A 26,765-nucleotide genomic window follows, 5' to 3' on the forward strand; every position below is an offset into this window, starting at 1 on the left:
ACACATCAAACTGAGGACCTGAGGGGAGAAGAGCCGCGGGCAGGGTCGGGACCGGCGTGTACGGGGCAATATACCCCCAAGAACAGATCCTGGGGGGGACAGGCCCAGTTCACAGAGGACTGTTGTAGTGAGCTGCCTAAACTTATAAAGGCACCCGACACATAAAAGAATAAATAAGAAATGAGGCCCTCTCAGGAATGAGAGTTTAAAAAACATATGGCAGATGTTTTTCTAGACCTGGGAGGTTCCACCACTGAAGCAGGGGTGGAACCTAGAGAGAGGCCCAGCATGCAGTGGTATCTGAGCATTAATGATAAAGTAGGCTGTTAGACGGGGACCTGGAGGGTCGGCCGAGCACAAGGGGAGAGGCCTCCGGTGAGGGCCGTCTCCAGCGATCGTACAGACAAGTAACTTCCCCCCCCACAGATGGACACCACACGAAGATCAGATTAACACCTTTTATAGGCAGTTCTGGAAGTAAGGTAGTACGATACAAGGAGGTCAGGACACGATGATCCTCTCAATTCTAGTCTCTAGTAGGGAAAGGGGGTAGCGAGACAGTCTTGGTACCGACTGGTACTGAGGTGAAACGGCGGTAGCTCACAATCCTCGAGCTCGGTGTTCGGACGGGTCGGACTGCGGCAGCGCCAGCAGGTCCCGAAGAGGTCGTAGATGGCAACGGGCCGCGGCAGCGCCAGCAGGTCCCAACGAGGATGACGGTTACAGCGGGCCGCGGCAGCGCCAGCAGGTCCCACGAGGATGAAGGTTGCAGAAGGCCGCGGCAGCGCCAGCAGGCAGGGCGATAGTTCACAAGGCAGGGCTGCGGCAGCGCCAGCAGTCCGTCAAGGATGAGTTCTTCTCGGTGTCTCTCGACTCCAGGATACAACTGCCCTCCTGCTCTGGGGCTGCCTCAGTTATAGGTCTGGCGCCCTTTGATGTCCGGACCCTCGCACTGGGAGGTCGGGAGGTCCGGGATGAGGGAGTCCAGACACCCAGCAGGGGGGTGGAGCCAGCACCCGGGGAGGCTGGGGGCGATCGGCACCTGGCGGGGGGAGAGCCATCGACACTTCTTTCTCCCATTAGCCTGCCAAGTGGTCCGTTCACCTCCTGGGTGGATGGTGGTGCCGGGATGGCGGGGCCTGGCCAGGTCCAGGGTTGGGGTCGAGCGGAGGCCACGCGGCCGCGTGGTGCAGTGTCCAAGATGGCGGCTGGGCCGGGCAATGGGGCTGACGGGGGCCCGGGCCCGTGACACAGAGACATCCGGGAGCAGGCGTCCCGGAGGGGACGGGTTGCGGGTTGCTTCTGCGGGTAGCCCCCGGAGAGCCGGTGTCTGGGTCCTGTCATGCGGGGAGGGAGCGAGCCCTTCGTGGGGCCTGTCCAACATAGGCCCTCTCCTGACTCAGAGATAGTGACCGACTGAAACAGTGAGAAGCACATGAGGGCACAGAGATAAGGAGCTCACAGGGGCAGCCTGGGGTCTCGACAAGAAGCACTATGCTCTGCCCAAACTTATCTGACCCAGCTCATAAGGGAGCGTCAGAGAACGAAGGAAGATGAGATAAGCAATCACCTGGGTGACCCAATATACAGAGCGAGGCTGTTGGACAACGCACGTAGAAAGCTGGGAGAACCAAGACTTGACTCCACTTGAGTGGGATGCCCTACATCAGACCACACACAGTCCAGAAATCCTGCCGACTCAATGGCCCTCACGAAGGAGATTCTTTTATCCTCCCTGAATGATTTAAGTAAGGAGCTACAGGAAGAACTATAGGATGATATGGCCTCCTCTATGGCTGCACTGAAGCAGATATCTCAGAGAAACTATTGGCCCTCCGGAACGTCATAGACTCGACAGAAAGCAGGGTAATAGACTTGGAAATCAAAACAGCGGAATTGGAACAAGCAGTTGAACGCAAGAAGGAAACTACGGCTTCCCTTCAGGCACAACTACAGGTGGCTATACTCAAAGGGGAAGACTTGGAAAATAGGTCACGTAGTATCCGGCACTTGGAAGAAGTAGCGAAGGGGCCTGACTTTGAAGCCTTTGTGCAGGGACTATTTGCGGAACTACTAAACCCCCCCACAACAGATGTTAAAATCGACAGGATCCATAGAGTAGGGACAGCAGCCAAGAGACGTTCTTGCCAAAATGCACTCATTTAAAACTAAAGAAGCAAGCTTACAAGCAGCACTGAAAACGGAGACAGGGTCCTTTCAGGGAGCCTCTTGTTCACTGATCCAAGATGTACCTCAGGCCACACTGCCCCGTCGTCAGCAATTCCACTCTATTACGAATAAACTTAGGTCTGACAACATCAGATATAGATGGACTTATCCGTTTGGGATATCCTTTGAATTCTGGAACAGAAACCATCACTTCACAGACTAGAAAGAGGTGAGATGTCTGTTGGGGCTACTATCTCCTGAAGAAGAAAACACTCTGAACAATCCCCTAAGTAAAAGAGTCATTGCATTGGGCATATCAGACAGGGACAGTATCAGGGTAAGGCAAGATTCCTACGGACAGCACCAAGGCAGGACCAAGAAAGACCCCTTCCAGGAGTCATAGTTTTAGTAAGCTTTCCAGAAAATAACAACGCCTTGCAACTCTGGCCATTACACTAGCCCAGCGCTGGTTAACCTACGACCTCAACAAGAGACAAACCAATACCATAGACAATCAGGTCAAGAACTCTTACATTAAGCTTGGACTCTAGGAAGAGTTGCAAAGTCACTGGCCCAATTCACCCACCATGGACCAGGAAGTTGACTCGCTAAGTCTAACACAGGGACCTGATTTCCCTGTTTTGTTATTTAGTGCCTTTATTTTGTTTCTCGGTTAACAGGTACTCGGGTGCTTTACGATACAACACAAGTGTTCCTCAACACTCAATTGGCGGCAGGCAGGATGAAGGGGCTTAGGAGAAGGGGTGGGGGGGAGACTGTAGAGGAGGGGTTGGCTCAAGAGGGCAGTCCCACACCACCAGCAGAGCTTGTAAGGAGGGAGGGTCCCTTACAAGAGTGAATATGACACTCACTACACTTTCATGGAACATAAAGGGTCTTAACTCCCCGAATAAGCGGCGCAAACTTTGGAAATATCTCAATGACCAGCACTATGAGCACTATGATATAGTGGCTTTACAGGAAACACATCTAAAACGATCAGAGGATCAAAGGTTGGACCACAAGTCATTCCCCCAGATATACAAATTGTAGGCCTCGACGAAACACATGGGGTGGCACTATTATTCCATTCCGCTACAAAATTTCAACCCAAAGATGTCAACACAGATAAGGAGGGTAGAACAGTAATGGTGATGGGAGACCCACAGGGACGATTGTGTACAGTAATAGCCACCTATGCTCCCAACACAAATCAGGGATCACACATTAGCAACTCATTAACTCTCACAGGGGGGCTTTGTGTAGGGAGATATCATCCTCATTTTAACATTACATGGCATTCGGACAGCACACACCCACATAGGGCGCAAACAGGTACATTCGCCAAAGGCATTAAGCAGGACTTAATCGATCTAGGTTTGATAGATGCATGGAGAACACAATACCCTCAAGATAAAGACTTCATGTTATTTTCCCACATACACGAGGTTGGACTATATATTCTTAAGCCAAGCTTTGTCCCAGGATATATACCGAAATACAACCGATTACCATGTCATATAACGCCCCAGTTCTCCTCGCCCTTGATTGGCACCGACCCATGCCGAAAGGGAAACTGTGTTTCTTCCCTCAAGCATTACTTAGAGATCACCCCTCGCTAGATGAACTGCGTAGATTCATCAGAGATTTCTTTCAGGTTAATAAGGCCCAGGAGACAATGCCCTCAAACAATTGGGATGCCTTTAAGGCAGTAATTAGGGGTCAATGTATGGCACTCAACTCTGCCCTAATTGAACAAAAGACAAAGGAACATTTAACCCTCGAGGAGGAATTAAGTGCTGCAGAGAAGGCCCACAACCAGACACCTACACTAGTACTACAAAGGAAAGTGACGGCCTTGCAAGGGAAACTAAACGCTATATACACTAACTGCGCAGAGCTGACAGTTCAGACTCAAACACAACACTTATTTACAGAGCAACAAAACAGGAACATACTTGGCCAGGCAACTCTGGATACAAGGGAGAGGGAATATATAGGAGAGTTGTAGCTACCCTCAGGGGAGTGTGTGTCTGCGGAACAGGAGAAAGCTCATGCCATGGGGAAATTCTATGCAACTCTTTACACAGCAGAAATATCAGATCCGAGGGCCCAACAGGACTACCTACAAGAGGTACAGTTACCACAAGTGAACCAGACACAAAATGACATTTTGGGAGGCTCCATCACTGTAGAAGAAGTTAAAATGTTAATTATCTCTCTAAAACTACATAAAGCTTCAGGGCCAGATGACCTTACTGCACACTTCTATAAAACGTAAATCCAGGAATTGGACCCCCACCTGACTATTCTTTTCAACCACATATTAACAACAGGGAAGGTTACACCAACCATGGGTAAAGCAGTGATTTCGGTACTACTAAACCCAGGCAAAGAGCCTCGAAATTGCATGTCCCACTGCCCATTGTGCTACTAAATCTAGACTGCAAACTTTACTCTGAAATTCTAGCGACACGATTAGAGAGCTTACTACCCAAGCTCATCCACCCAGATCAATCAGGCTTCATTAAGGAACGCCAAACGCATGACAACATGCAAAGGGTAATCTACCTTATCGAGAAGGTCAATAAGAAAAAGGTCCAAGCAGTCCTACTGTGTTTAGATGCAGAAAAAGCGTTCAATCGTGTGGATTGGCCCTTTTTATTTAGTACCCTCAAGAAATTAGTTTTTTTGTAATTCCTTCATTAAAATGATCTCTGCAAATTACTCAGTGCCATCCTCTAGAGTAATGGTTAAAAGAGTGAGCTCTGACATGTTCACCCTCGAGAGGGGAACGAGATAATATGTCCTCTGTCCACTCCTTTATTTGCATTGAGGACGAACTCCTGGCGGCAAAGATTAGAGCTAACCAAGGCTTCAAAGGCATTTATTTTGAGTGGAGAGAGCATAAGATATAACTCTTTGCCAATGATATTTTAATGAATCTTTCGGACCCTCAGAACTCCTTAAGGCACTGTAGGAAGAACTCCAACTATTTGAACCTATCGCAGGCTTTCACATTACCCTGACAAAATCTTTCATTCTGAATTTGACCCTGACACGAGGAGAAGTGGAACAATAAAGGCCCCTCACCCCCTTCAAATGGGCCCAAAAAGAGCTCACCTATTTAGGAATCATCTTAACACCCCAAATATCTATTTAATTATCAGCCAACTTTCCCCCTCGATTACAGGAACTGCAAGGGGATCTGAAGTGCAGGGCACCTTTATATCTGTCTTGGATGGGCAGGATTCAAACAATTAAAATGGTAGTATTACCTAAGATTTTGCACCTCTTTCAAAGTTTGCCAATCCCTATAGAGAGGGAATACTTTAACTCCCTGCGATCCCCCTTAATGAGATTTGTATGGCAAAACAAAAAAGCCTGGTTACACTATAAACTTCTTAGATGGCCCAAGGACGAGGGTGGACTAGCCATGCCTGATTTCCTCTGTTACCACAAAGCATCTCAATTACGGGTCATAACTGAATGGTCACAGAGGGAATCGGACAAACACTGGCTACATATGGATTGGGCAATAGCGGGCAGGATCATATGGGATCTTTTATGGAATCCAAAGGAGGACCGACCATACAACACCTATCTCAGCCCCCCAACAGGAACAGCTTTAAAAGTTTGGAATGAAGTGGTAAGGGCAGTGGTGTGGACCACGTTCCTCTCGCCTTTCACCCAGATACATTTTAACCCAGCCTTTCCCCCAGCTCAACAGCAAGGGCCCTTTGAGGTAGGGAGGGAGCGGTGTTGTCGGATTCTCTCACAGCTCTTACATAACTGGGATTTCCTTACCTTTGAGAATTGCAAAAGAGAGTTTTGCTTAACAGATAATGAACGCTATCATTACCTACAATTGCAACACTGGGCCCTACAACCAGAGGTGAGAGAGGCGCCTACAAGAGATCTGACACAAATTGAGCAATTCTTGAAAGGGGCAAGGGGGAGCAGAGACACAATCTCATTTCTATATTTGCCTCTACTACATACTCTATCCTTCCCTTGACCACGCTACATATCCTTTTGGGAACAAATACTTGGGCACAAAATACGAGATAGCCAGTGGAAGGCGCTATGGAAAGATACAGAACGACACAACCGCCACATGGATATGAGAACTGCTCACTATAAATTGCTTTATGACTGGCACCTTTATCCCTCTAACCTACATAAACCTTTCCCCAGTACATCAGAGCTCTGCTGGAGGGAATGCGGGCCACGAGGGGACTTCCAGCATATATGCTGGGACTGCCCTACAATTCGGTCTTTCTGGGCTGAGATTCTGGCACAGCTCAAAGATATGCTCGGCTACCCTCTACCACTCACCCAGGAATATGTCCTTCTGGATGACTCCTTATGTCACCAGGCACGAACAGATCAAGCAGTAATTTGGCTAAGCCTGGGAGCAGCTAAGCTGAAACTTGCAGGGGTATGGAAGAAAAAAGAGGCTCCCACTCTAATACAATGGCACGCAAAACTCTGGTATTCCATCACAATGGAGAGAATGAGCTCCATCTTTCTGAATGGGTTTAAGAACTTCGAATATGTTTGGGGCCCACTAGTTTCTTACTTGTCAAAAGGTCTCCTGCTTATTGCTTGCCCCACTAAGACCTGAGCATTACACCTATTCCAGATTTGAGGTGACATCACTACAGGTAAACCCCATCAATAACATCGTAATAGATACCACTCCTTAGTACACTGTATTTCTTTTCTTACCTTCTCCTTTTCTCTCTTTCACTTTCTGGGGGTTTATTTTGGAATTAAGGAGCTGTGGGGGGGGGAAGGAAGGATGGGAAGTAACAGTAAGGCTTTCAATGGGAGTTAGCTAAATTGATATCGTTGTTACAGGGAGCAGATTGAAATTGAAACGTGACATCTCGTGATATGACCTATGAGGTAACTAGTAGTCGATTCTCAACAGAAATCCATGGGACACATTTGAGATGTTACATGTCTCCCAACATTAAAACTTATGTTGTATTTTTCATAAATGAAAATAAAGTTTCTTGAGAAAAAGAATAATCAACAGGGTGCCTCTTGTGCATGCACTTTGTTCCAACCCATGCATAGATGTTTGCACAGCCTCCTTTTTCCTCACTCTGGAAAGTATCCTTTGAAGAAGTCTCACTGTATGAGGGTATTCTACTCGGACATGAGAACAGAGTTCAAATTATTTAGTTGTCCTTAATTTCAGGATCTCCTCTCACTATTCAAGCTCCTTCTCTCTCATGTGTGTTCGCTGATGTTTCATAAGGTGTGGAATCTGTCTGAAGTTTCTCCCACATGTAACACAGGAGTATGGTTTATCGCCAGTATGAAGTAACTGATGTGTCATTAATGTATGTGGACGTCTAAAACTCTTTCCACACTGAATACATATGTATGGTCTTTCTCCTGTATGAATTCGCCGATGTCTTATCAATGTTTGCGATGTTTTGAAACTTTGCCCACAATCACTACATTTATACGGTCTCTCTTGATCTTTGTTCAAATTTGACGAGAAGCTGACAACCTTCATGCAGTCACTGCATACATTTGGCTGCTGATGGTTGCTTATTAGATGATCTGTAATCATGTTAATTGGCTGGTTAGAACACCTCCCACACCTGCTACATATACACATTTGTAATGCAGTGTTTATTTCTTGATTGCGCTCCATCTTAGATGATTCGTCCAGACTCGTCCCACATTCGGTCACTGTATATGGATTCTGAAATTTTTTGGTATCATTATGTTCAGGAATGTGTGACTTCTGGTTGAAGCTACTTTTATATTCGGTGGAGGCATATGAGTTTTCCAGTGGGCACATCTTCTGATGATTCTTTGGTTTCTGACTCGTGCTTCTCCCAAAATCACAAGTGAGTTTACTTTCCCAATCATTTGCTTCCTGCTGTTTAGTAGAATTGATTGGTCTGTTCAGTCCTTAGAAAAGACAAGAAAGTAGCAATATTTAAACAATCACCTCATAAATACCACTGAACCTACTATTATTGAAACAAATCTAATCTGTTTAGTGTATACAAAAAAACGATTTTAACTGGATATAAATATAGCTAATAGTTAAACAACCAAATTCAAAGGATTAAGAACAAGAAATAAGCCACAAGTGATTTAGGAAATCAGAAAAATCTTGGGAACAAAGTTACTGCTGATTTATGGGCACAATATATAGTGATGAGTCCTCAATCAGATAAATAAGATGTAAGGATAGCAACAGAAAACTAGAAGAAATGGTAAAGAAAAAAACCAAATACTTCCATCAAATCCTATAACACATGGTTGTGTCCAAGGTAAGCCTTTGTAGGCAGAATTCACACCATTGTTTCAGGATACCATGAATTTATATGGCGCTCATTTATGTAGTCCTTGATTATCCTGAAAATCTAGGATTATCCTGGAAATCTAGGTATCTAGGAATACCTATGCTGTACAACAATGTCAAAGTAGAATGACTATGTTGAAGAAACATCTAGGTCAGTTGCAATGGCACCTAAATACACAGATTTCTCAGTAGACTAATGTAATCTGAAGTTCGGAGATTTAAATCTTGCTCGTACTACTCAACCTTTTATCTTTCGGAGGCTGATAAAATGAGTAATTTTAAATTGAATAATGGAAACACCAACAATAATTAAAGACCTGGAGGATAAAGTGCTATATAAGCTACCGTTTTTTATTACTATTGTTATCAAGCAAATCATTTACACAACCTGCTAAAACACTGAGCAGGTACTGAATCCAGGGCCCTTCCGTTTTCATTAACCATACTCTCAAAAACCCTCGGAGTTCCTGTTGAAAAAATAACTATATTGACTATATCGGTTTATAATTAGGCTGCGGTTTTGAGGCCACAGGAGGTTACATGAGCAGTTTCTTCAAGACTGTAATGCACACAGTGTATACGGTGTTAATAGTTACATGCTGCTCAATCAGAAGGTTTACAACACTGACACAGAAGTAACGTTCCTATTTGTTTTACAATGCAAAATTGATTCTGCAATATTCATATTTCAATTTAAGGTTTCAGTGTTAAACCATACTGGTGCACAGGCAAGAGAGTTCAAGGTGGGTGGTGGCACTGTCAAAAGTAAATATAGCCATCGCAAGGCTTATGTCTGTCTGCTACACACCAACTTGTGACGATACGCCATCTTGGAGTGAAGATGGGGAACTACAATGTGTAGGGTTCCAGGGTCTGTGTGGTCTTCTAACTCTGAGCCTAATGTAGATATCAGCTGACTGGTTACTCCGTCAGGGGTGGATATCCAGTCTTCCGAAATATAAATCCTATAGGATATTATGTGATTTATATTTCGGCAGAAGGGATATCCGTCCTTGTTGTGACTAAGTAACCGTCTGCCAATATCTGAATCAGGCCCTCAGGTATATAATTCAACCTCTTTACACCACAGCTGAGAGCCAGTCTCAAACAAGGGTCAACAAATTCAAAACGTGCCACTAGGTAGGGCTGTATTGCAACCATATAGCACTCACTGACAACAACTTGTCTTCTTGAAGAGCCTTTAAGGAATCGGTTTACAAACTGTCTTATCCAACTTGGCATTCTACAGTGAACTGACTGCGCAACCGCATCAAATGGTCTTTGGTAAATAATGTGCTTAATAAACCTTTTAACATAACATATATACATTGACTGTCTTTCCACGACATACTATTTTACAGAATGTGACTAGTGGGTTGAAATATCATGTGATATGGAAGGGTAAATCGGTTAAAAATATTTACGTGTAGCCAATTTAACAGCCTTTGAATAACCATGAATTGCTGCAATGACAACCATAATGGACTGATTATTAATAAAAGATCAATAGGCGAGAGTAACTCTGGACCTCAAACTGAAAGGCTTAAACAACTCTAGGTTTCAAGTATAGGTTTGCCTGCAAACTCTCTCAGCCCATTTTCAAAGGCTTTCCATTAACAGCACCCTTTTTTTCCTTCGTCTCTTTTTCTTCATTTTTTCTCTCTGTTCCCCATTTTTCAGGCTTGATGTTAGTCAAAGCTGCCATTTTGTGACTCATTCAGCGCTGAAGGAGTCATTTAGTTAACCTCATATACCACGGTACAAATGTTTAAATACATACATTTAATGCATTCACTTTCTAGGGGGCTACTAATCGTTAGCCTTCATCAAGTATGCAGGCCATTACACTTTTCTACCATTGTGGTTTAAATATCGATATTACAAAACGTCAAGCATAATTGAGCTTCTATGGCACCAAAAGGAACAAGCATTAGAAATGCAATCGGGCTCGGATTTATTTGAGTTTGAGCTAATGGCATTGTAAATGCCAATGTCTTTTTGCCATGTGTTATGGAGTGTGTGCATGTGGTGTGTAGTGGAAGTATCTTGGTTGAATTGTAATTTTACCAATGGTGGCATGCTGTGCTTTATATGAATATGTTTAAAAGTAAAGTGTACCATACTGCGATTGCTTGGTGGAAAAGTGCACTGCCGGCTGGAGGTGTGTGTGCCTGGTGGAAGGGTGCACTGACGGCTGGTGGGTGTGTGCTTGGTAAAAGCGTGCACAGATGGATGATGGTTGTTGGTGTTTGTGCATGGTGAAAGCATTCATTGACGGCTGGGGGTGTGTTGTTGTGTGTGTTGTTTTCTGTGTGCTGGTGAGTGTGTGGTGGTGAGTCTGTGGGGGTGAGCCTGGGGAGTGAGTGTGGTGGTGAGTGTGTTGTGTTGAGTGGTGACAAGTGTGTGGTGTTGAGAGACTGAGGTGTGTGGTTTGTGTGTGTGGTGTATGTGTGTGTGGTGTTTTCTGCACACTCACACACTGCCCCTACACATTCACACACTGCTCACCCGCACACTCCCAATGTCACCCTGCATAGTCACACACTGTTTACCCTGCACACTCATTCTGCACACTCACACAATGTGCACCCTGACACACTGTCTCTGCAGTCACTCTGCACTCACTGTCACTCTGCACTCACTAGTCACTCTGCACTCTACAGTCACTCTGCACTCTACAGTCACTCTGCACTCTACAGTCACTCTGCACTCTACAGTCACTCTGCACTCTACAGTCACTCTGCACTCTACAGTCACTCTGCACTCTACAGTCACTCTGCACTCTACAGTCACTCTGCACTCTACAGTCACTCTGCACTCTACAGTCACTCTGCACTCTACAGTCACTCTGCACTCTACAGTCACTCTGCACTCTACAGTCACTCTGCACTCTACAGTCACTCTGCACTCTACAGTCACTCTGCACTCTACAGTCACTCTGCACTCTACAGTCACTCTGCACTCTACAGTCACTCTGCACTCTACAGTCACTCTGCACTCTACAGTCACTCTGCACTCTACAGTCACTCTGCACTCTACAGTCACTCTGCACTCTACAGTCACTCTGCACTCTACAGTCACTCTGCACTCTACAGTCACTCTGCACTCTACAGTCACTGCACTCTACTGTCACTCTGCACTCTGCACTCACTCTGCACTCACTCTGCACTCACTCTGCACTCACTCTGCACTCACTCTGCACTCACTCTGCACTCACTCTGCACTCACTCTGCACTCACTCTGCACTCACTGTCACTCTGCACTCACTCTGCACTCACTGTCACTCTGCACTCACTCTGCACTCACTCTGCACTCACTGTCACTCTGCACTCACTGTCACTCTGCACTCACTGTCACTCTGCACTCACTGTCACTCTGCACTCACTGTCACTCTGCACTCACTCTGCACTCACTGTCACTCTGCACTCACTCTGCACTCACTGTCACTCTGCACTCACTGTCACTCTGCACTCACGCTACAGTCACTCTGCACTCACTGTCACTCTGCACTCACTGTCACTCTGCACTCACTGTCACTCTGCACTCACTGTCACTCTGCACTCACTGTCACTCTGCACTCACTGTCACTCTGCACTCACTCTGCACTCACTCTGCTGTCAGTCTGCACTCACTCTACAGTCACTCTGCACTCACTGTCACTCTGCACTCACTGCCACTCTGCACTCACTGCCACTCTGCACTCACTGCCACTCTGCACTCACTGCCACTCTGCACTCACTGCCACTCTGCACTCACTGCCACTCTGCACTCACTGCCACTCTGCACTCACTGCTACTCTGCACTCACTGCCACTCTGCACTCACTGCCACTCTGCACTCACTGTCACTCTGCACTCACTCTGCACTCACTCTGCACTCACTCTACAGTCACTCTACAGTCACTCTGCACTCACTCTACAGTCACTCTGCACTCACTGTCAGTCTGCACTCACTCTGCACTCACTCTACAGTCACTCTGCACTCACTGTCACTCTGCACTCACTGCCACTCTGCACTCACTGCCACTCTGCACTCACTGTCACTCTGCACTCACTGTCACTCTGCACTCACTCTGCACTCACTCTACAGTCACTCTGCACTCACTGTCACTCTGCACTCACTCTGCACTCACTCTGCACTCACTCTGCAGTCACTCTGCACTCACTGTCAGTCTGCACTCACTCTGCACTCACTCTACAGTCACTCTGCACTCACTGTCAGTCTGCACTCACTGCCACTCTGCACTCACTGCCACTCTGCACTCACTGCCACTCTGCACTCACTGCCACTCTGCACTCACTGCCACTCTGCACTCACTGCCACTCTGCACTCACTGCCACTCTGCACTCACTGCCACTCTGCACTCACTGCCACTCTGCACTCACTCTGCACTCACTCTGCACTCACTCTGCACTCACTGTCACTCTGCACTCAGTCTGCACTCACTGTCACTCTGCACTCAGTCTGCACTCACTGTCACTCTTCACTCAGTCTGCACTCACTGTCACTCTGCACTCACTGCCACTCTGCACTCTCAAACTGCACTCTAAAAATGCACTCTCAATCTGCTGCACTCTCAATCTGCACTCTCAAACTGCACTCTCAAACTGCAATCTGCACTCTGATTCTGCACTCTCAAACTGCACTCTCAATCTGCACTCTCAAACTGCACTCTCAAACTGCACTCTCAAACTGCACTCTCAAACTGCACTCTCAATCTGCACTCTCAATCTGCACTCTCAAACTGCACTCTCAATCTGCACTCTCAATCTGCACTCTCAACTCTCAAACTGCACTCTCAACTCTCAAACTGCACTCTCACACTGCAATCTGCACTCTGCACTCTGATTCTGCACTCTCAAACTGCACTCTCAATCTGCACTCTCAAACTGCACTCTCAAACTGCACTCTCAAACTGCACTCTCAAACTGCACTCTCAAACTGCACTCTCAAACTGCACTCTCAATCTGCACTCTCAATCTGCACTCTCAACTCTCAAACTGCACTCTCAACTCTCAAACTGCACTCTCACACTGCACTCCCACACTGCACTCCCACACTGCACTCCCACACTGCACTTCCACACTGCACTTCCACACTGCACTCTCAAACTGCACTCTCAAACTGCACTCTCAAACTGCACTCTCACACTGCAATCTGCACTCTGCACTCTGATTCTGCACTCTCAAACTGCACTCTCAATCTGCACTCTCATACTGCACTCTCAAACTGCACTCTCAAACTGCACTCTCAAACTGCACTCTCAAACTGCACTCTCAAACTGCACTCTCAAACTGCACTCTCAATCTGCACTCTCAAACTGCACTCTCAATCTGCACTCTCAATCTGCACTCTCAATCTGCACTCTCAACTCTCAAACTGCACTCTCAACTCTCAAACTGCACTCTCACACTGCACTCCCACACTGCACTCCCACACTGCACTTCCACACTGCACTCTCAAACTGCACTCTCAAACTGCACTCTCAAACTGCACTCTCAACTCTCAATCTCCACTCTGCACTCTCAAACTGCACTCTGCACTCTCAAACACCACTCTCAAACTGCACTCTCAAACTGCACTCTCAAACTGCACTCTCAACTCTGAAACTGCACTCTCAACTCTGAAACTGCACTCTCAACTCTCAAACTGCACTCTCAACTCTGAAACTGCACTCTCAACGTGCACTCTCAACGTGCACTCTCAACTCCCAATCTGCAAACTGCACTCTCAATCTGCACTCTCAAACTGCACTCTCAATCTGCACTCTGCACTCTCAAACTGCACTCTCAAACTGCACTCTCAAACTGCACTCTCAAACTGCACTCTCAAACTGCACTCTGATTCTGCACTCTCAAACTGCACTCTGCACTCTCAATCTGCACTCTCAAACTGCAGTCTCAACTCTCAAACTGCATTTACAAGTTGTGAAATGAATTCTTTGGCAGACTGTTCTAAAAACGACATAATCAAAGTATGTGTTACGAGTTGCTAGACTTGGGGAGTTCTACAAACTTTCCTACCAATGTTCTTTACTTTATAAAAAATAAAAACAATAAAACTTAGCACACTTCCTCTTTTGCCATCGCGCAAACGCTGCAACTAGCAGGATACCTAGATTCCATTCGGGGTTTCTCCCAGAGCTCGGAAGAATAGAATTTAAGTCAAGAACGGAAATCTACTTCTGCTGCTCCGCCTTTCAGCACGACGGTCAATATACAGTCCTCAATGTTGATAGGGCGCGAGCATCTGTATCAGCCCCACGCAGCCCTCATGACACGCTTTGCCAGGCGCGTCTTACAAGCGCAGCTGTGGGCAGTCAATTTTCTCACAAACACCAATCCCATTAGGAAAAACAATACCAATAAAAACCCCAAACGAAGGTCCGTAACTGCAAGCAAACAGTTACCTCACCTTTCGTTGTGTCAACAACTGACGGGCTCCTTGAATCATTCCTTTAAAACTCTGCTTGCTGTCTGAAGGAAGTAACAAGGCGCATTATTCAGAGAGAACAAAACTGTTGGAAATTCGTGTGTGGAAAAAAGTTGACGCAGGCGGTATGGGAAAATACAAACAATACAGCAGCCTGTCAGACTATGCTGAAGTTCAACACCACTGCAGGACTCTGCCCAGAAAGCAAACAGTTGTAAAAGGCGCTGCCTGCCAGCTTGCTATTCATTACCTCAGCTCCGAAAACAAAAGCTGCTGCAAAGAAACACATTATAAACTCGAGAGAACAATTCCATTCACACCGGCCACGGACCATTCCAGAAAAAAAATGAAACTGACATTAAAAGAACAGCCCATGACAGAACGTCAGACTCTTGTTCTTGAACTAATGAAGCCCTTTCCCGGCCTGGCATGGAGCAGCTGCGCGCTGAGCGCTGCTGAATGGTGAACGCGCCCGGCCATCTGGATTCACTTACGGAGGCACCCTGACAGCTCCTAATTATAATTAATGTACTTCTTCGCGCGCACACGAACGAAAAATGCCCAACATGGCGGACGAAAACTACATTTACCCTATCACTTCAAGGCTATTAAAACGACACCACAACGAAGACGAATCACTGGCCAGATGACATAACACACTAAGGAATGTGTGGAATTTGTCTCGCCAAAGCCCTAGGAGATACTTTTTTTTTTTCTTTAACATTAGGATCTCGAAACTCCTCCCACTTACGTGGGCGGAGGCCGAGCCCTAATAAAGGAATGAACCCAGATAAAGCAAACGTCCGGAGTATTGGAGAGATCAAAAACATTACTGGAGTGCCAAAGACAAGAATTGAATATTAAATTACACCCCGATCGTCTGATACATCTCTACAAAACTGTAGGACAACATAGATTGTTTTACCTTGATATGATTACAGCTGTAGGTCTGGCATGATCTATACAGAGCTGCTACACAGTTGCCCTAATTAGTTATTCAAAGATCAATTTTGGAACTTGCCTCAACCGTCCTATCACCAACATGGATCAACAAAACTGGCTAGGTAACATTAATCCAATGTAACATTGATAGTAGAATTACAGCTCTTTGAATTCGCTGAAAATGAATATGTCAGTCAAAAGTGATGCAGCAAACAACTCTCTTGCAAAAGATTACAGTTTTATACAAGTTATAGTTTCTATAATTCTGATTATACAATATATGTAAGAAGCCCTTCCTGTGTGAATTTGAAAACAGACAGGGAACAGTTAAAAGATAAAGGCAAAGAGATGTCATCTTATAGTCCTTCTCCTTCCCACTGGTCAGACGTTCTCACAGAAAGGATAGTTAACATTGAGGGAACTTTCTTGATCATCAATGACATCAACGGAACTACTGTTAAAAGATATTACTCACCCAAGTTCATGCTCTCAATCCGTTCAGCTTCCAGGAAATATTTTCTTTCTTCGTTTAAACATCTGTGCATAGCTGGAGGTCTAACAGATGCATTATCTGAAGGCAAAAATAAACAAAAATTAACATGAATTAAAAAAGCTGACCAATTTCAAGCAGGTGATCTAACTTAAAAGATTCTAATGTGGCCTTCAGACTGTTATCTATAGGAATGATTGCAGGGGATAGTAAATCCACATCTACTCAAGTTAATACACAGAGCTTCAGTAGTATAATGTTGCATTAAGTTACATTGTATTTCAAGGTCACTGTTTCATACTTTGGCTTGTTTCAACCCACATTATGAATCCCAAGACACCGGTCCAAGCGAAATGAGTAAGCAGTAGCATTCCAGTTCGTGAAATTGTTCAGCTTACGGAGATCAACATGCATCCAACAGGCAGAAATAACAAATAATATGCTAATTATGACAGGTAGTCTCTTAGATGGTCTAAATAGCAGACACAGAAGTACTCTGACACATATGGGAGTACTGTAAGGGATCCTCAACACTGCTGTACTTGATCTTAAGCTTAAGGAAGACTTCAGGCTCCTTATCTGGGACTCTGACATTGGCTGTGGCTCTCACATAACGTATTGCACCTGCTCTGCATTATATGCAATGCAGCTTCTTAATTCGGGCTTTAAATAACTAAAAGTGGTGACATTACCAGTGACGTGGAGGCGAACTAGAGAAAAGAAACATACATTACGTCTATTTTGGATGTTACTACCCGTCCTTGAAGCATATTGGAACTTACCATTGTTATTTTTTGTACTCGTTGAATACTGAAACATCATGATTAGCCTTGAGATGCCCTGACAAAACTTGCCGCATAGGGCGAAACACGTGTCGGCTGTTCTTCTTGTCACAAAAAATAATGTTATGCTCTGATAAAGAGCCATGAAAAGCGTGAAAACTACGTACAATGGATCTACAAAGTGGTGAATTTTAACAAAATGATTATCTCTATCTAAATCAATTTGGACTGTTGGCTTTATATTACAAAAAGGATTTATCCATTTGATCTAAAAAGAGATTCCCTGGAAGGGAGGAACACACAATCATATCCGTACTCTCATTTGTCAATACGCGGCTGAAAGGGTCCAGAGCCTTGAGCAAAGTTCCTGCAGCATCATAGGTATCAACATCCAGATTCAGATTCTCTGGACCTTTCCTCATTGTCTTGAATTACGTTAAGAAGCCAATTCATGTGATAAAAGGTACTGTACTCCTATGTCCAAACCTCTCTCCCTTCTCGGTAGAGGTCAGAGAACATGTGAACAAATCAAACATATCTGTGATCACAACAGTACTTAGGCCCCTCACCCCTCCTGAAACACACCCATTTACAGCATCCTCTTTTTATTTTTATTTAAATTGAGGATATTGAACAATGTTTTTTGTAGTGCAGTGGCCTAACTTGTTTTGCTCTCACTCATGGGTCTCACTCATCCACAGGTCATCAGAAGCAAGTAATGTGTTCCTGCTGATTCCATTTCTTGAACATCAAGAGTTTTGTAGTGTAGTTCCTATGGGCCATATTTATCAAGCCCAAATGCGTTCGCATTTTTGCTAAATGGTATGTATGAAGCAAATCTGGGTGCAAAATAAGGAATCGCAAAATTTGCGATTCCTTATTTTGTGATTGCATTTAAGGAATCGCAAATTTTGCGATTCCTTAAATGCAATGTAAGAACACCAAAAAAGTGCAATTTCGCATTAAGGATTCGCAAATTACCACCAACTTCAAGTTGGTGGTAATTTGCGATTTCTTTGAAAAATGCACTTTTTTGCATTTTTCAAAGTGCCATGTGATGCACATACATGCCCTTAGGGCATGTATGTGTGTAACATGTGCACCCATGCTTATTTCAGGGGTGCAACAGGCTGTCCTTTTGACACCTTTGCACCCTTGAAATTGCATTCTCAATTTGCGATTCGCTAATTGCTAATCACATATTGAGAATGTCTTCCCATTCATTCCTATGGGCCTCTAGGCCCATAGGAATGAATGGGGAGGTATTGCTTAATTTCAAATCGCTATTTGAAATTCACAATTAAGGAATATGTAGGATTCGCAAAATTTATTGTAAATCCTACATACATAGCATTCTTGAATAAACAAGAAGGGATTCGTTTCTGACAACCGCATAAACATGACAACTTTGAGTCGTGGAAACAATAGATAACTATTTTACTCAGTCAATCGTGCATGCTTCGTCTCTACAGAGTTGCAGAGAAAAATAGAGAGACGGGCGTTTCAATAAAAGGATTTATTAAACAGTCTTCTTTCTCATGCAAGAGAGGTGAACTGCTACAATCGTTAGACAGAATGCAAAGTATAATGCGTACAGCGTAAACAGTAATATAAAATAATACTGTAATAGTATTGTATGGTTTCTAAGCCATATCAAAATACATACATAAGTAACATAGGCTAAAATACTCAACTGGTGTTTCTAAAATATGCCTACCCCAATGTACCTAACCTAAGTCTTGTACGAGGGAAGAAGTTGTTGAAAATTAGTACGGTTTGGTGAACATTATCTGCGCCATCTTGCCTCTTCCCCTGATGCCACACTTTTGTCGTGCGCACCCGCCATTTTAAGATGCCCTGATCAGAGCGAACCCTTTTGCATGCCGCTGGCCCCTGATATAGCCCTTCGCCCTCACTAAGCCTGCACGCTGACCAACCCCCTGCTTGCACCTGCCTTGAATCATAAACCCCTCTTCGGCGCTGCTCTGCCCCAGGCCCTCATCCTGTTCCCAGCGTGACACCTCCCTTCTTCCCTTTCACGATCCCCGGCCCTTAGATGCAAACCCCCCTTTTTTTCCCCGTGTGCCCGTTTGTCTTCCCCGTTCCCAGGCCGACACCCAGCACTGCCGATACCATTCCTTGCCCCTCCCCGTACAATAGAAAGCTTCCCCCACCAAAGGATCCCCGGGTTGATCAAAGCCCCCACTCCATGAGATCCGATCAAACCCCCCACATTCCGTGAATCGGCGGAATATCCAGCTGCGCGATACTCATCACCTGTTGTGACTGGGGTGGGGACTTCAACTGTAAATGTGTGTGGGAACGGGCCCAAAGGGGAGTTCCGGGAATGTCTTTTCCATACATCAAAGCTTTAACATGAATATGTAATCTGCAATAAAGTCATAAAACAGTGTATAAGAGGCCAGGCCTCAGAAATGTAGCTAGAGCACCTCAGAACGATACCTTCTGCCCGTTTTGTTGTGTTCTCCTCCGGAGAGAATAAAAAACCTTGTTTCCTGCCTTCCAGTCTCCAGCGCCTGCCTCTTCATTGATTAAATAACTAGAGGGTCACAGAGGCAATACCGCCGGGCAAATACCGATTGTCCCCGACCCGTCTCAGGTTTAACAATTGGCGTCCCAAGCGTGGGGCCCATCAGCGACTCGTGGATCCAGTGGGAGAGGTCCCGACGACAGAGTGAACGACTGCAACGATCGGGAGAGCTCTTGCCCAATAGACCCTCGTCTGGCAGCCGATCATCCAAACTTCACTAGTTCCGAACAGACCTCTCTCGAGTGATCTACGGTCCTGACTGGGAACCATTAGGAGTGCCGTGAGAAATACGAGAAAAAGAGGACGAACGGGCGCTGGATTCGGAAGACAAGAAACTGTCCACATGGTCCGGGTAAGGTCGTGTAATCACGACAAGTTGCGAAATGATTGCTTGATTGTTTGATTGCTTGATTATTTATAAAATACTAGTATTACTCTTTGTTTGACCTATTTGGAGATTCACTGTCTGCACACGGAGAAACAGTAGGCTCCTTCTCTTTTGCAAACGGTGAAGGATAGACCGTCGCGCCTATCTTTCTCCCCCACTGACTCTATTATTTCTTAACGGTTTTTGGGAGACTCCCCTCTCCCTCACTGATTAAACTGGGTTCTTTAACCCCGAACTACTGTTCACAGATTGTCTTCTGGAGATTCTCTGTCTGCAAACCGGAAACAACAGCTTCCTCTTTGCGGTTAGTGAAAGGGTAGAGGACGCAGACTTTTGCGCCCTACTTACTCTCCCCATTGTCCTTTTTCTATCCTATTTATTTATTTATTAATTGCTTGATTGTTCCGCGTTCTTGGTTACTCTTTTTTATTTTTTGTTCATGAGGTATTCACTGCCTGCAAACAACGTAGAATAGGAATATTCTGTCTAGTCTTTGCACCTAGTGATAAGATAGGCACTGCTGACTTATTAGTCCCTCGTTACGAGCAGTCATGTCTGTCTTCTCCCCATTGATTGATAATTGGTTCAGCCCGGACCGTGTATTAGAGGTGGACCATATAGCTCCACTAGAAGGCACCCCTAATAAGGACATGTTCATAAACTATGGATTAGTTACCATAGCCTATAATAAATTGTGGCACAGGTATACCAAAGAAAGTCAAGACAAACAGTGGCCACTGGCAGGATCCTTTGACCTTGATAAAATAGAAACGTTAGAAATAGCCCTTCGAAATAATAAGACAACGCCTATTATGCTCGACAGTCTCGGTATGTGGCGCAGAGAGGCTATGCAACGACAGAGAAAAGACGAGGACAAACCAAGTAGAGAAATATACCGACAGGACAACCCCAGGACACCGCTACCCACAAGTTATCCCCCGACACTACGCAAAAGACGACCAGACTTAGGGCCAGACCAATGCGCTTTTTGTAGATATGTCGGACACTGGAAAGCCCAATGCCCGACTCTACTGAGCGTGAGTAAAGGCAAAGGGCCGACAGGAACGACGGATCGGCAGTATGAGAAAAAGCGCGAGACAAAGAAGAACCCGACTTACATAGACAGACCAGATAGAACCACCACGTTTGATTATGCCCGATGGCACAGATTTCGCCAGGACAATTTCAGCGGCATGCTCAAGTTCTCCTAGGTCGGGCAACGTCAAGACGGGAACCCAGCCACGCTTTAAGATTCACAAACGGAAAGAGATAATTATGACCAATAACTGTTTTATATTCGTCTTGGGTCTTTGTATGTCGTACTTGTACTGTCCCCCCGTCTGAGTTTGTGTGTATGTAATGTACGAATCTGCGTCATCCCTCTACACGCGTTTCCGTGTTTCTCAACCTCTGTTAAGCAGAAACTTAGCATAAAAGCAAACTGGAAAGAAAGAAATGGTACAACAAAATCCGTAGACCATTGATGAACTTGAACTTTTAATTTAACACAGCAAACAAGAAATAATAACGGTAAACTGTAGAAAATGAAAGTCAAACAGAACATTCGCCCCCCCCCCATTCTGGAACCTTCCAAAGTAGGGCAGGGTTACGGCTACGCCCAACCAGCGACAACCCATATAAGGCGGGCCCCGCTGCCAACTCTTGGTCAGGAAATCTTAACATATGGGGAAGCCGGAGGAGAGGCAGGGGCCAGCGGAGTCCGGCCGCAGCGGCCCTGGATAGTTGCAGGCAATCCCGCCACATGCCTTCCCGGCCCGGCCACGGTGGCGCATGAGAGATTCAGGCAGTCCCGCCACATGTCCCCCCAGCCCGGCCGCCAAATGACCAGGGACCGGGGCCAACCGAGTCCGGCTGCAGCCGATAACCTAAGGAAGCCGGCCTAGAGAAGGACGAGACACCTCTTTCTTTTCCCTTCCGTGACAGCCGCAGCAACTCTGGGCGGCGGGATGCCCTGTCCATACCTCTGCAGGAATGCGTCCAGGTCGGGCTGGGAGGGAGAGGCGACGCGGACGAGCCTCCCCCCACCTCCACAGATAGGAGGCTTCCCAGCCCCGGCCCAACGCCAAACTCCTCCAGCCAAGCGGCGACGCCAATACTTGCGCAGCATCGAATGTACAATGGTGCCCATATTTTCGGAGCACCGAATATGCAATGGCTGCACCGATACTTGTGCAGCACCGAATGTGCACCGCAGGTGGCCATACTCCCACAGCACTGAACACCAGATGTGGGGAGCACCGGATGTGGAGAGACCGTCGTGCAGGGCCATGAAAGAGTGCAGTTTGGGATGGAGCGGGAGATGGCGCGAAAGAGCCTCCCTCGTGCTCCCAGGTGAAGGCGCCACAGCTGCACCCCAGCCGAACGTCCCGCTTTCACAAAACAGAGCCCTTTTCCTTTCACTCCGAAGGATCTCTTCCACTCTTGCAAACTCGACGAGAGTGGCCCCTGTAGGGCCTCAAAATGGCGTCTGGGTCCGCTGGAAGGCGGGCCCCGGCCACTAGAGTAACTTTGACCAGCAATATAACTCGGACATTTGCCCACTGGAGCACGAGCCCCCCATCTCCGACAGCATCTCCACAGCCTTGAAGATTCTACAAAGGTCCCCGGCGGAACCTTCGGCCTCTGCAGGTTTCCGGTAAGGGACGGCTGCCTTGACCGCCAACGAAATAAACATGACATTGCCACTCCTTCTGTTAGCATGAATTCTAGAACTGCCGAAAAGGACTCTGGTCCAAACTGCCAGTAATGGGAAACATTTCCCCCTGATGCTACTTCCGGACTGAGCCGGCCCCGCCCAAAATGGCGCCGGTATCAAGAGGGACTTGCGAACACCTCGTGGTGTTCCTTCGCACTAATATAAACTTGATGTTCTGAGACTTTATATGATCCTTTGTACACTTGGCTAGAAAAGACAAGGAGAGCTCACTCGACGAACAGTATGAAAGGATCCCGTTAAAAATGTTGATTACAAATGTACAATGTATTATATTTTTATAGCTGATGTATAACCTCATCTACGACGCACGCATACAGTATGCATATAGGAAATCTGATTGCAACTATTATGATTATGCTTCTAAATTATGAAATAAATGCCCCCGAACCCTCAGCCAATTAATAGACGTTTTAGTTTCCTGCAAATGAATGAATAAAACTTTCCAATGTATTTATTTCCGCAAGACGACACTCCCACTGTACGCGCTTTAACCATTGCCATGTCCGACCAAATACGACTGCACCCTCATCATCCACGTACTGAAATGATTCCGAGAAATAAAGGTTTTCGAAACTATGGACGGGTATTGCATGCTTTATTTTAAAAAATGTGGGATCGGTGGGAAAGTTCTTTTCTGTGCACCCTACTCTGCTCTCTCTTTAAGGTTGAAAGAAGATGGTTGCCCAGCCCTGGAGGACGGATCGGATCGACAACACGACACTCTGCCTTCAAAGTACGCGACTGACTCATGAACTCTCGCGTGGAGGAAGACCTTGACTTCCAAGGATGGGTAAAACGAACGGTGTAAGTGAGGGAATGTAAAAGGAGGGTGAAATGAAATGATGTAAACGTTATAAAGTACAACGTTCCAAGGTATCAGGGAACGGAGCTGACCCAAGAACCGAAGAACCTTAGAACACCACAGCGTTGAAGGAGGTTTAAGGATCCCGATAGTGAGATACGTCCTTTGACTAGATACCTCGCACTAGGCACCTCTGGTTTCCTTTTCACGTTCCCCGCACACGACCTATATGGACACACTGCCGCCCCCCCCCCCCGACTCCAGAAACCATATCCCCGGGGACTCTGCCCCGAGGAGGGAAGACGAGTAAGAGGTGAGTAAAGGACTCTTGAATACATGTATTTAAATATGCGCGAATGCTGTTCCCTCCCCTCCCCCCTTTTTTCCTCCCTCTGCAGGTTACATCAGAAATTACAGCCGAGGTGTGGCGAAGATCTGAAGCCTTGCCATGTCTAATACACGAAGCAGACTAGCGCCGCAAGGTGGTGCCTAAGCACGCCTGCAAACTACTCACGTATCGAACAAACCCGAAAAATTAGCACAACCTGATAAAAAGTGATCACCCTTAAACCAGACCGGACGAATGAACCCATGTCACGTATGATGCGAAACTATGAGAGAATGTGTGTGTGTGACCGAGGCGCTGACCCAACTGGTCAAAGGACCGAGAATGCGAGAAAATGCGACAAAATGGTACCTCCTCTCTTCTTTCCTTTTCTCAAGGCACGTCCCCTCTACCCTGTCTAATACTCAAACTGCATGATTACAAGATCCTAACGCAGACCCGTGAATGTCCTTTACTGTGTAATGCACTAAATAGCCTTTCTTGAATACACTGCCACCCTCTCTGTTGCACGTGTACTATTTAGCCTGCCGTTGCACTCTCTCTCTCTCTCTCTCTCTCTCTCTCTCTCCTTCTATTTTTTTGCACTCCCACTCTTCCGAGCGATTAGCCCCGAAATTGGCAGACTGCCACCCCTAGCGCACCACCTAATTGGCTTCAAATACCGTCAGTATTTGCACAAAAACTTGTCTTTAATACAATCACCCTGAGACCGTGTCATTACCTCTCCTTTTCCGCTAGAAGTCAATGAACTGAGGTTGGGCCGTAAGGGAAAGGACAGGTAAGACGACAGAGGTTCCCTAATCTGGCCCGTAATAAGGGAACTACATGTCAACGGCTCCTATGGTATAAAACAAGGACCTCAGAATACGCGACCCTCCCCGCCCCGAATTGTCGCAATACCCAAACAGGAAAAATGATCACCCCTGTTACATCCCCTGTATCAGCCGCTCCAAACTGGAGTTATGAAACTACCCCTCATTCCCGGTTGTGAGGAATGGGTCGATTTACGCCCTTACCACAAGTTTCTATGTCCCTAGTTGTCTCCCATAAAACCCCTGTCTTTTCTGATTAAGTACTCAGGCCGTAGGAAGCTACGTGGGAACCAGAATGATGTTTTACAAGGTTAAAAGACTAGACCAAAGTGAAGAAGTCGTTGAAATGAACCCTGCCGAAAGTAAAAAAAAAAAAAAATAAAAAAATGTTTAGTTGAAAAACAGGACGCATTGATAAAAAGAACTGTTTAGCCTATGTTCGTCCCTCAGCAAAATATCTGTTTAGTACCATGTCGATAGCACACAGTACCCTTGGTAAATATAAAGCCCTAGAGAACGGCATAACTTTGTCAAGCCCGTCTTACGAAGGTGGGTCTCCATCAGATAAACTGTCGAAACTGTAATAAATAATTATGAAGGAAAGCCATAATACCTCCAACAGGCCCGTCATCGGTCATTTATATGTTAGTTGTGAACCCTAAAATAACGGACGTTTTCATTTCTATCTGAAGCTGGGAGAGAAATAGACTTTTGTGATTTCCTTCCTCTGCAAATTCTCTAAAGACTGTCTTTTCAAACTCGTTTAAGGGTACGGCTGTCAGGAGAGAGAAGGACCGGATGTGGGAGCACGAGGCCTGACTGCAGACTATGGAACACCTACGACAGGGGCCAAGGCGAGACCGCGACAGAACAGAGCTACAGGACGAGGCACTACCTCCAGCAAAGTGAGAAGAAAGGGCTAAACTGATGCCCCCGCTCTATGTTCGAACGTGTGCCGAAAGGTCCCCGCTCTCCAGACTCGGTCATGAGCCCGCCCATCTGAAGTCTCTCGTTCCCCTAGTTTGTTCCTAATTTGGCCTTGCTCCATCCCCCTTTTTCTCCGACCTACCCTATGGACTGTTTTGTACGCTCTTCTTCCATCTGAACTTTCTGACAATCACCTCAAAGGACACAGGGCGAAAAGGACCTTTCCGACCAGAAACGCGAGGAAAGGGTCGTGCCCTGCAACGCAGAACTTAGAATAGAGCTGGACTTGTAGCTCCACCGCCGGTGCTCCACAGCGCCAACGAAAGACAACAAAGAATAATGAGAACTCGTTAACTTCGAACATTTGACATCCTCAATCACCGTTTCTGCTATGCCTCATTTCTCTCCCAGCCGCCATTGTATTGATCATGCTCCAATCCGAATCTGATATATGTAATAACCTACCAGTTCACGTTATGAAATGTACTTGCTGCTCTCGCTACAGAATCGTTTTTTGTATTACATTTCTATGACTTTCCTGCTAAAACAAATTGATCAAAGTTTATCAAATAGGTCCACCTCCTAAAACTAGAAATGTTAAAATGTATTGTTTACAACTCTTTTCATCTAGGGTTCCTACCGTTTTCTTTCTCATGCCCACCACAATAGAACCGAGTAGAAAATGAACCAGCAAGATGTCTTGAATATGTTAAAGGGAGGACTGTTGAAAATTAGTACGGTTTGGTGAACATTATCTGCGCCATCTTGCCTCTTCCCCTGATGCCACACTTTTGTCGTGCGCACCCGCCATTTTAAGATGCCCTGATCAGAGCGAACCCTTTTGCATGCCGCTGGCCCCTGATATAGCCCTTCGCCCTCACTAAGCCTGCACGCTGACCAACCCCCTGCTTGCACCTGCCTTGAATCATAAACCCCTCTTCGGCGCTGCTCTGCCCCAGGCCCTCATCCTGTTCCCAGCGTGACACCTCCCTTCTTCCCTTTCACGATCCCCGGCCCTTAGATGCAAACCCCCCTTTTTTTCCCCGTGTGC

The 26,765-nt window shown here is 46.0% G+C and overlaps 2 protein-coding genes across 2 annotated transcripts in view; one reads left to right on the forward strand and one right to left on the reverse strand.

The window, feature by feature from the left end:
- Positions 1–26,765, forward strand: part of LOC144822315 (uncharacterized) — a 528,873-nt gene that overhangs the window by 80,530 nt on the left and 421,578 nt on the right. The gene's annotated exons all lie outside the window — the stretch shown is intronic.
- Positions 6,064–26,765, reverse strand: part of LOC144822316 (uncharacterized) — a 203,954-nt gene continuing 183,252 nt past the window's right edge. The window contains exons 8-9 of the mRNA XM_078679678.1: positions 16,355–16,450; positions 6,064–8,106 (exon numbers count right to left, since the gene is read on the reverse strand). Coding sequence (XP_078535804.1) covers positions 7,391–8,106; positions 16,355–16,450 — 812 coding nt within the window. The 3' untranslated portion in view covers positions 6,064–7,390. The remainder of the gene's footprint in view (positions 8,107–16,354; positions 16,451–26,765) is intronic.

Source organism: Lissotriton helveticus, chromosome 3_1, assembly GCF_964261635.1.
Source record: "Lissotriton helveticus chromosome 3_1, aLisHel1.1, whole genome shotgun sequence".
Taxonomy (NCBI): domain Eukaryota; kingdom Metazoa; phylum Chordata; class Amphibia; order Caudata; family Salamandridae; genus Lissotriton; species Lissotriton helveticus.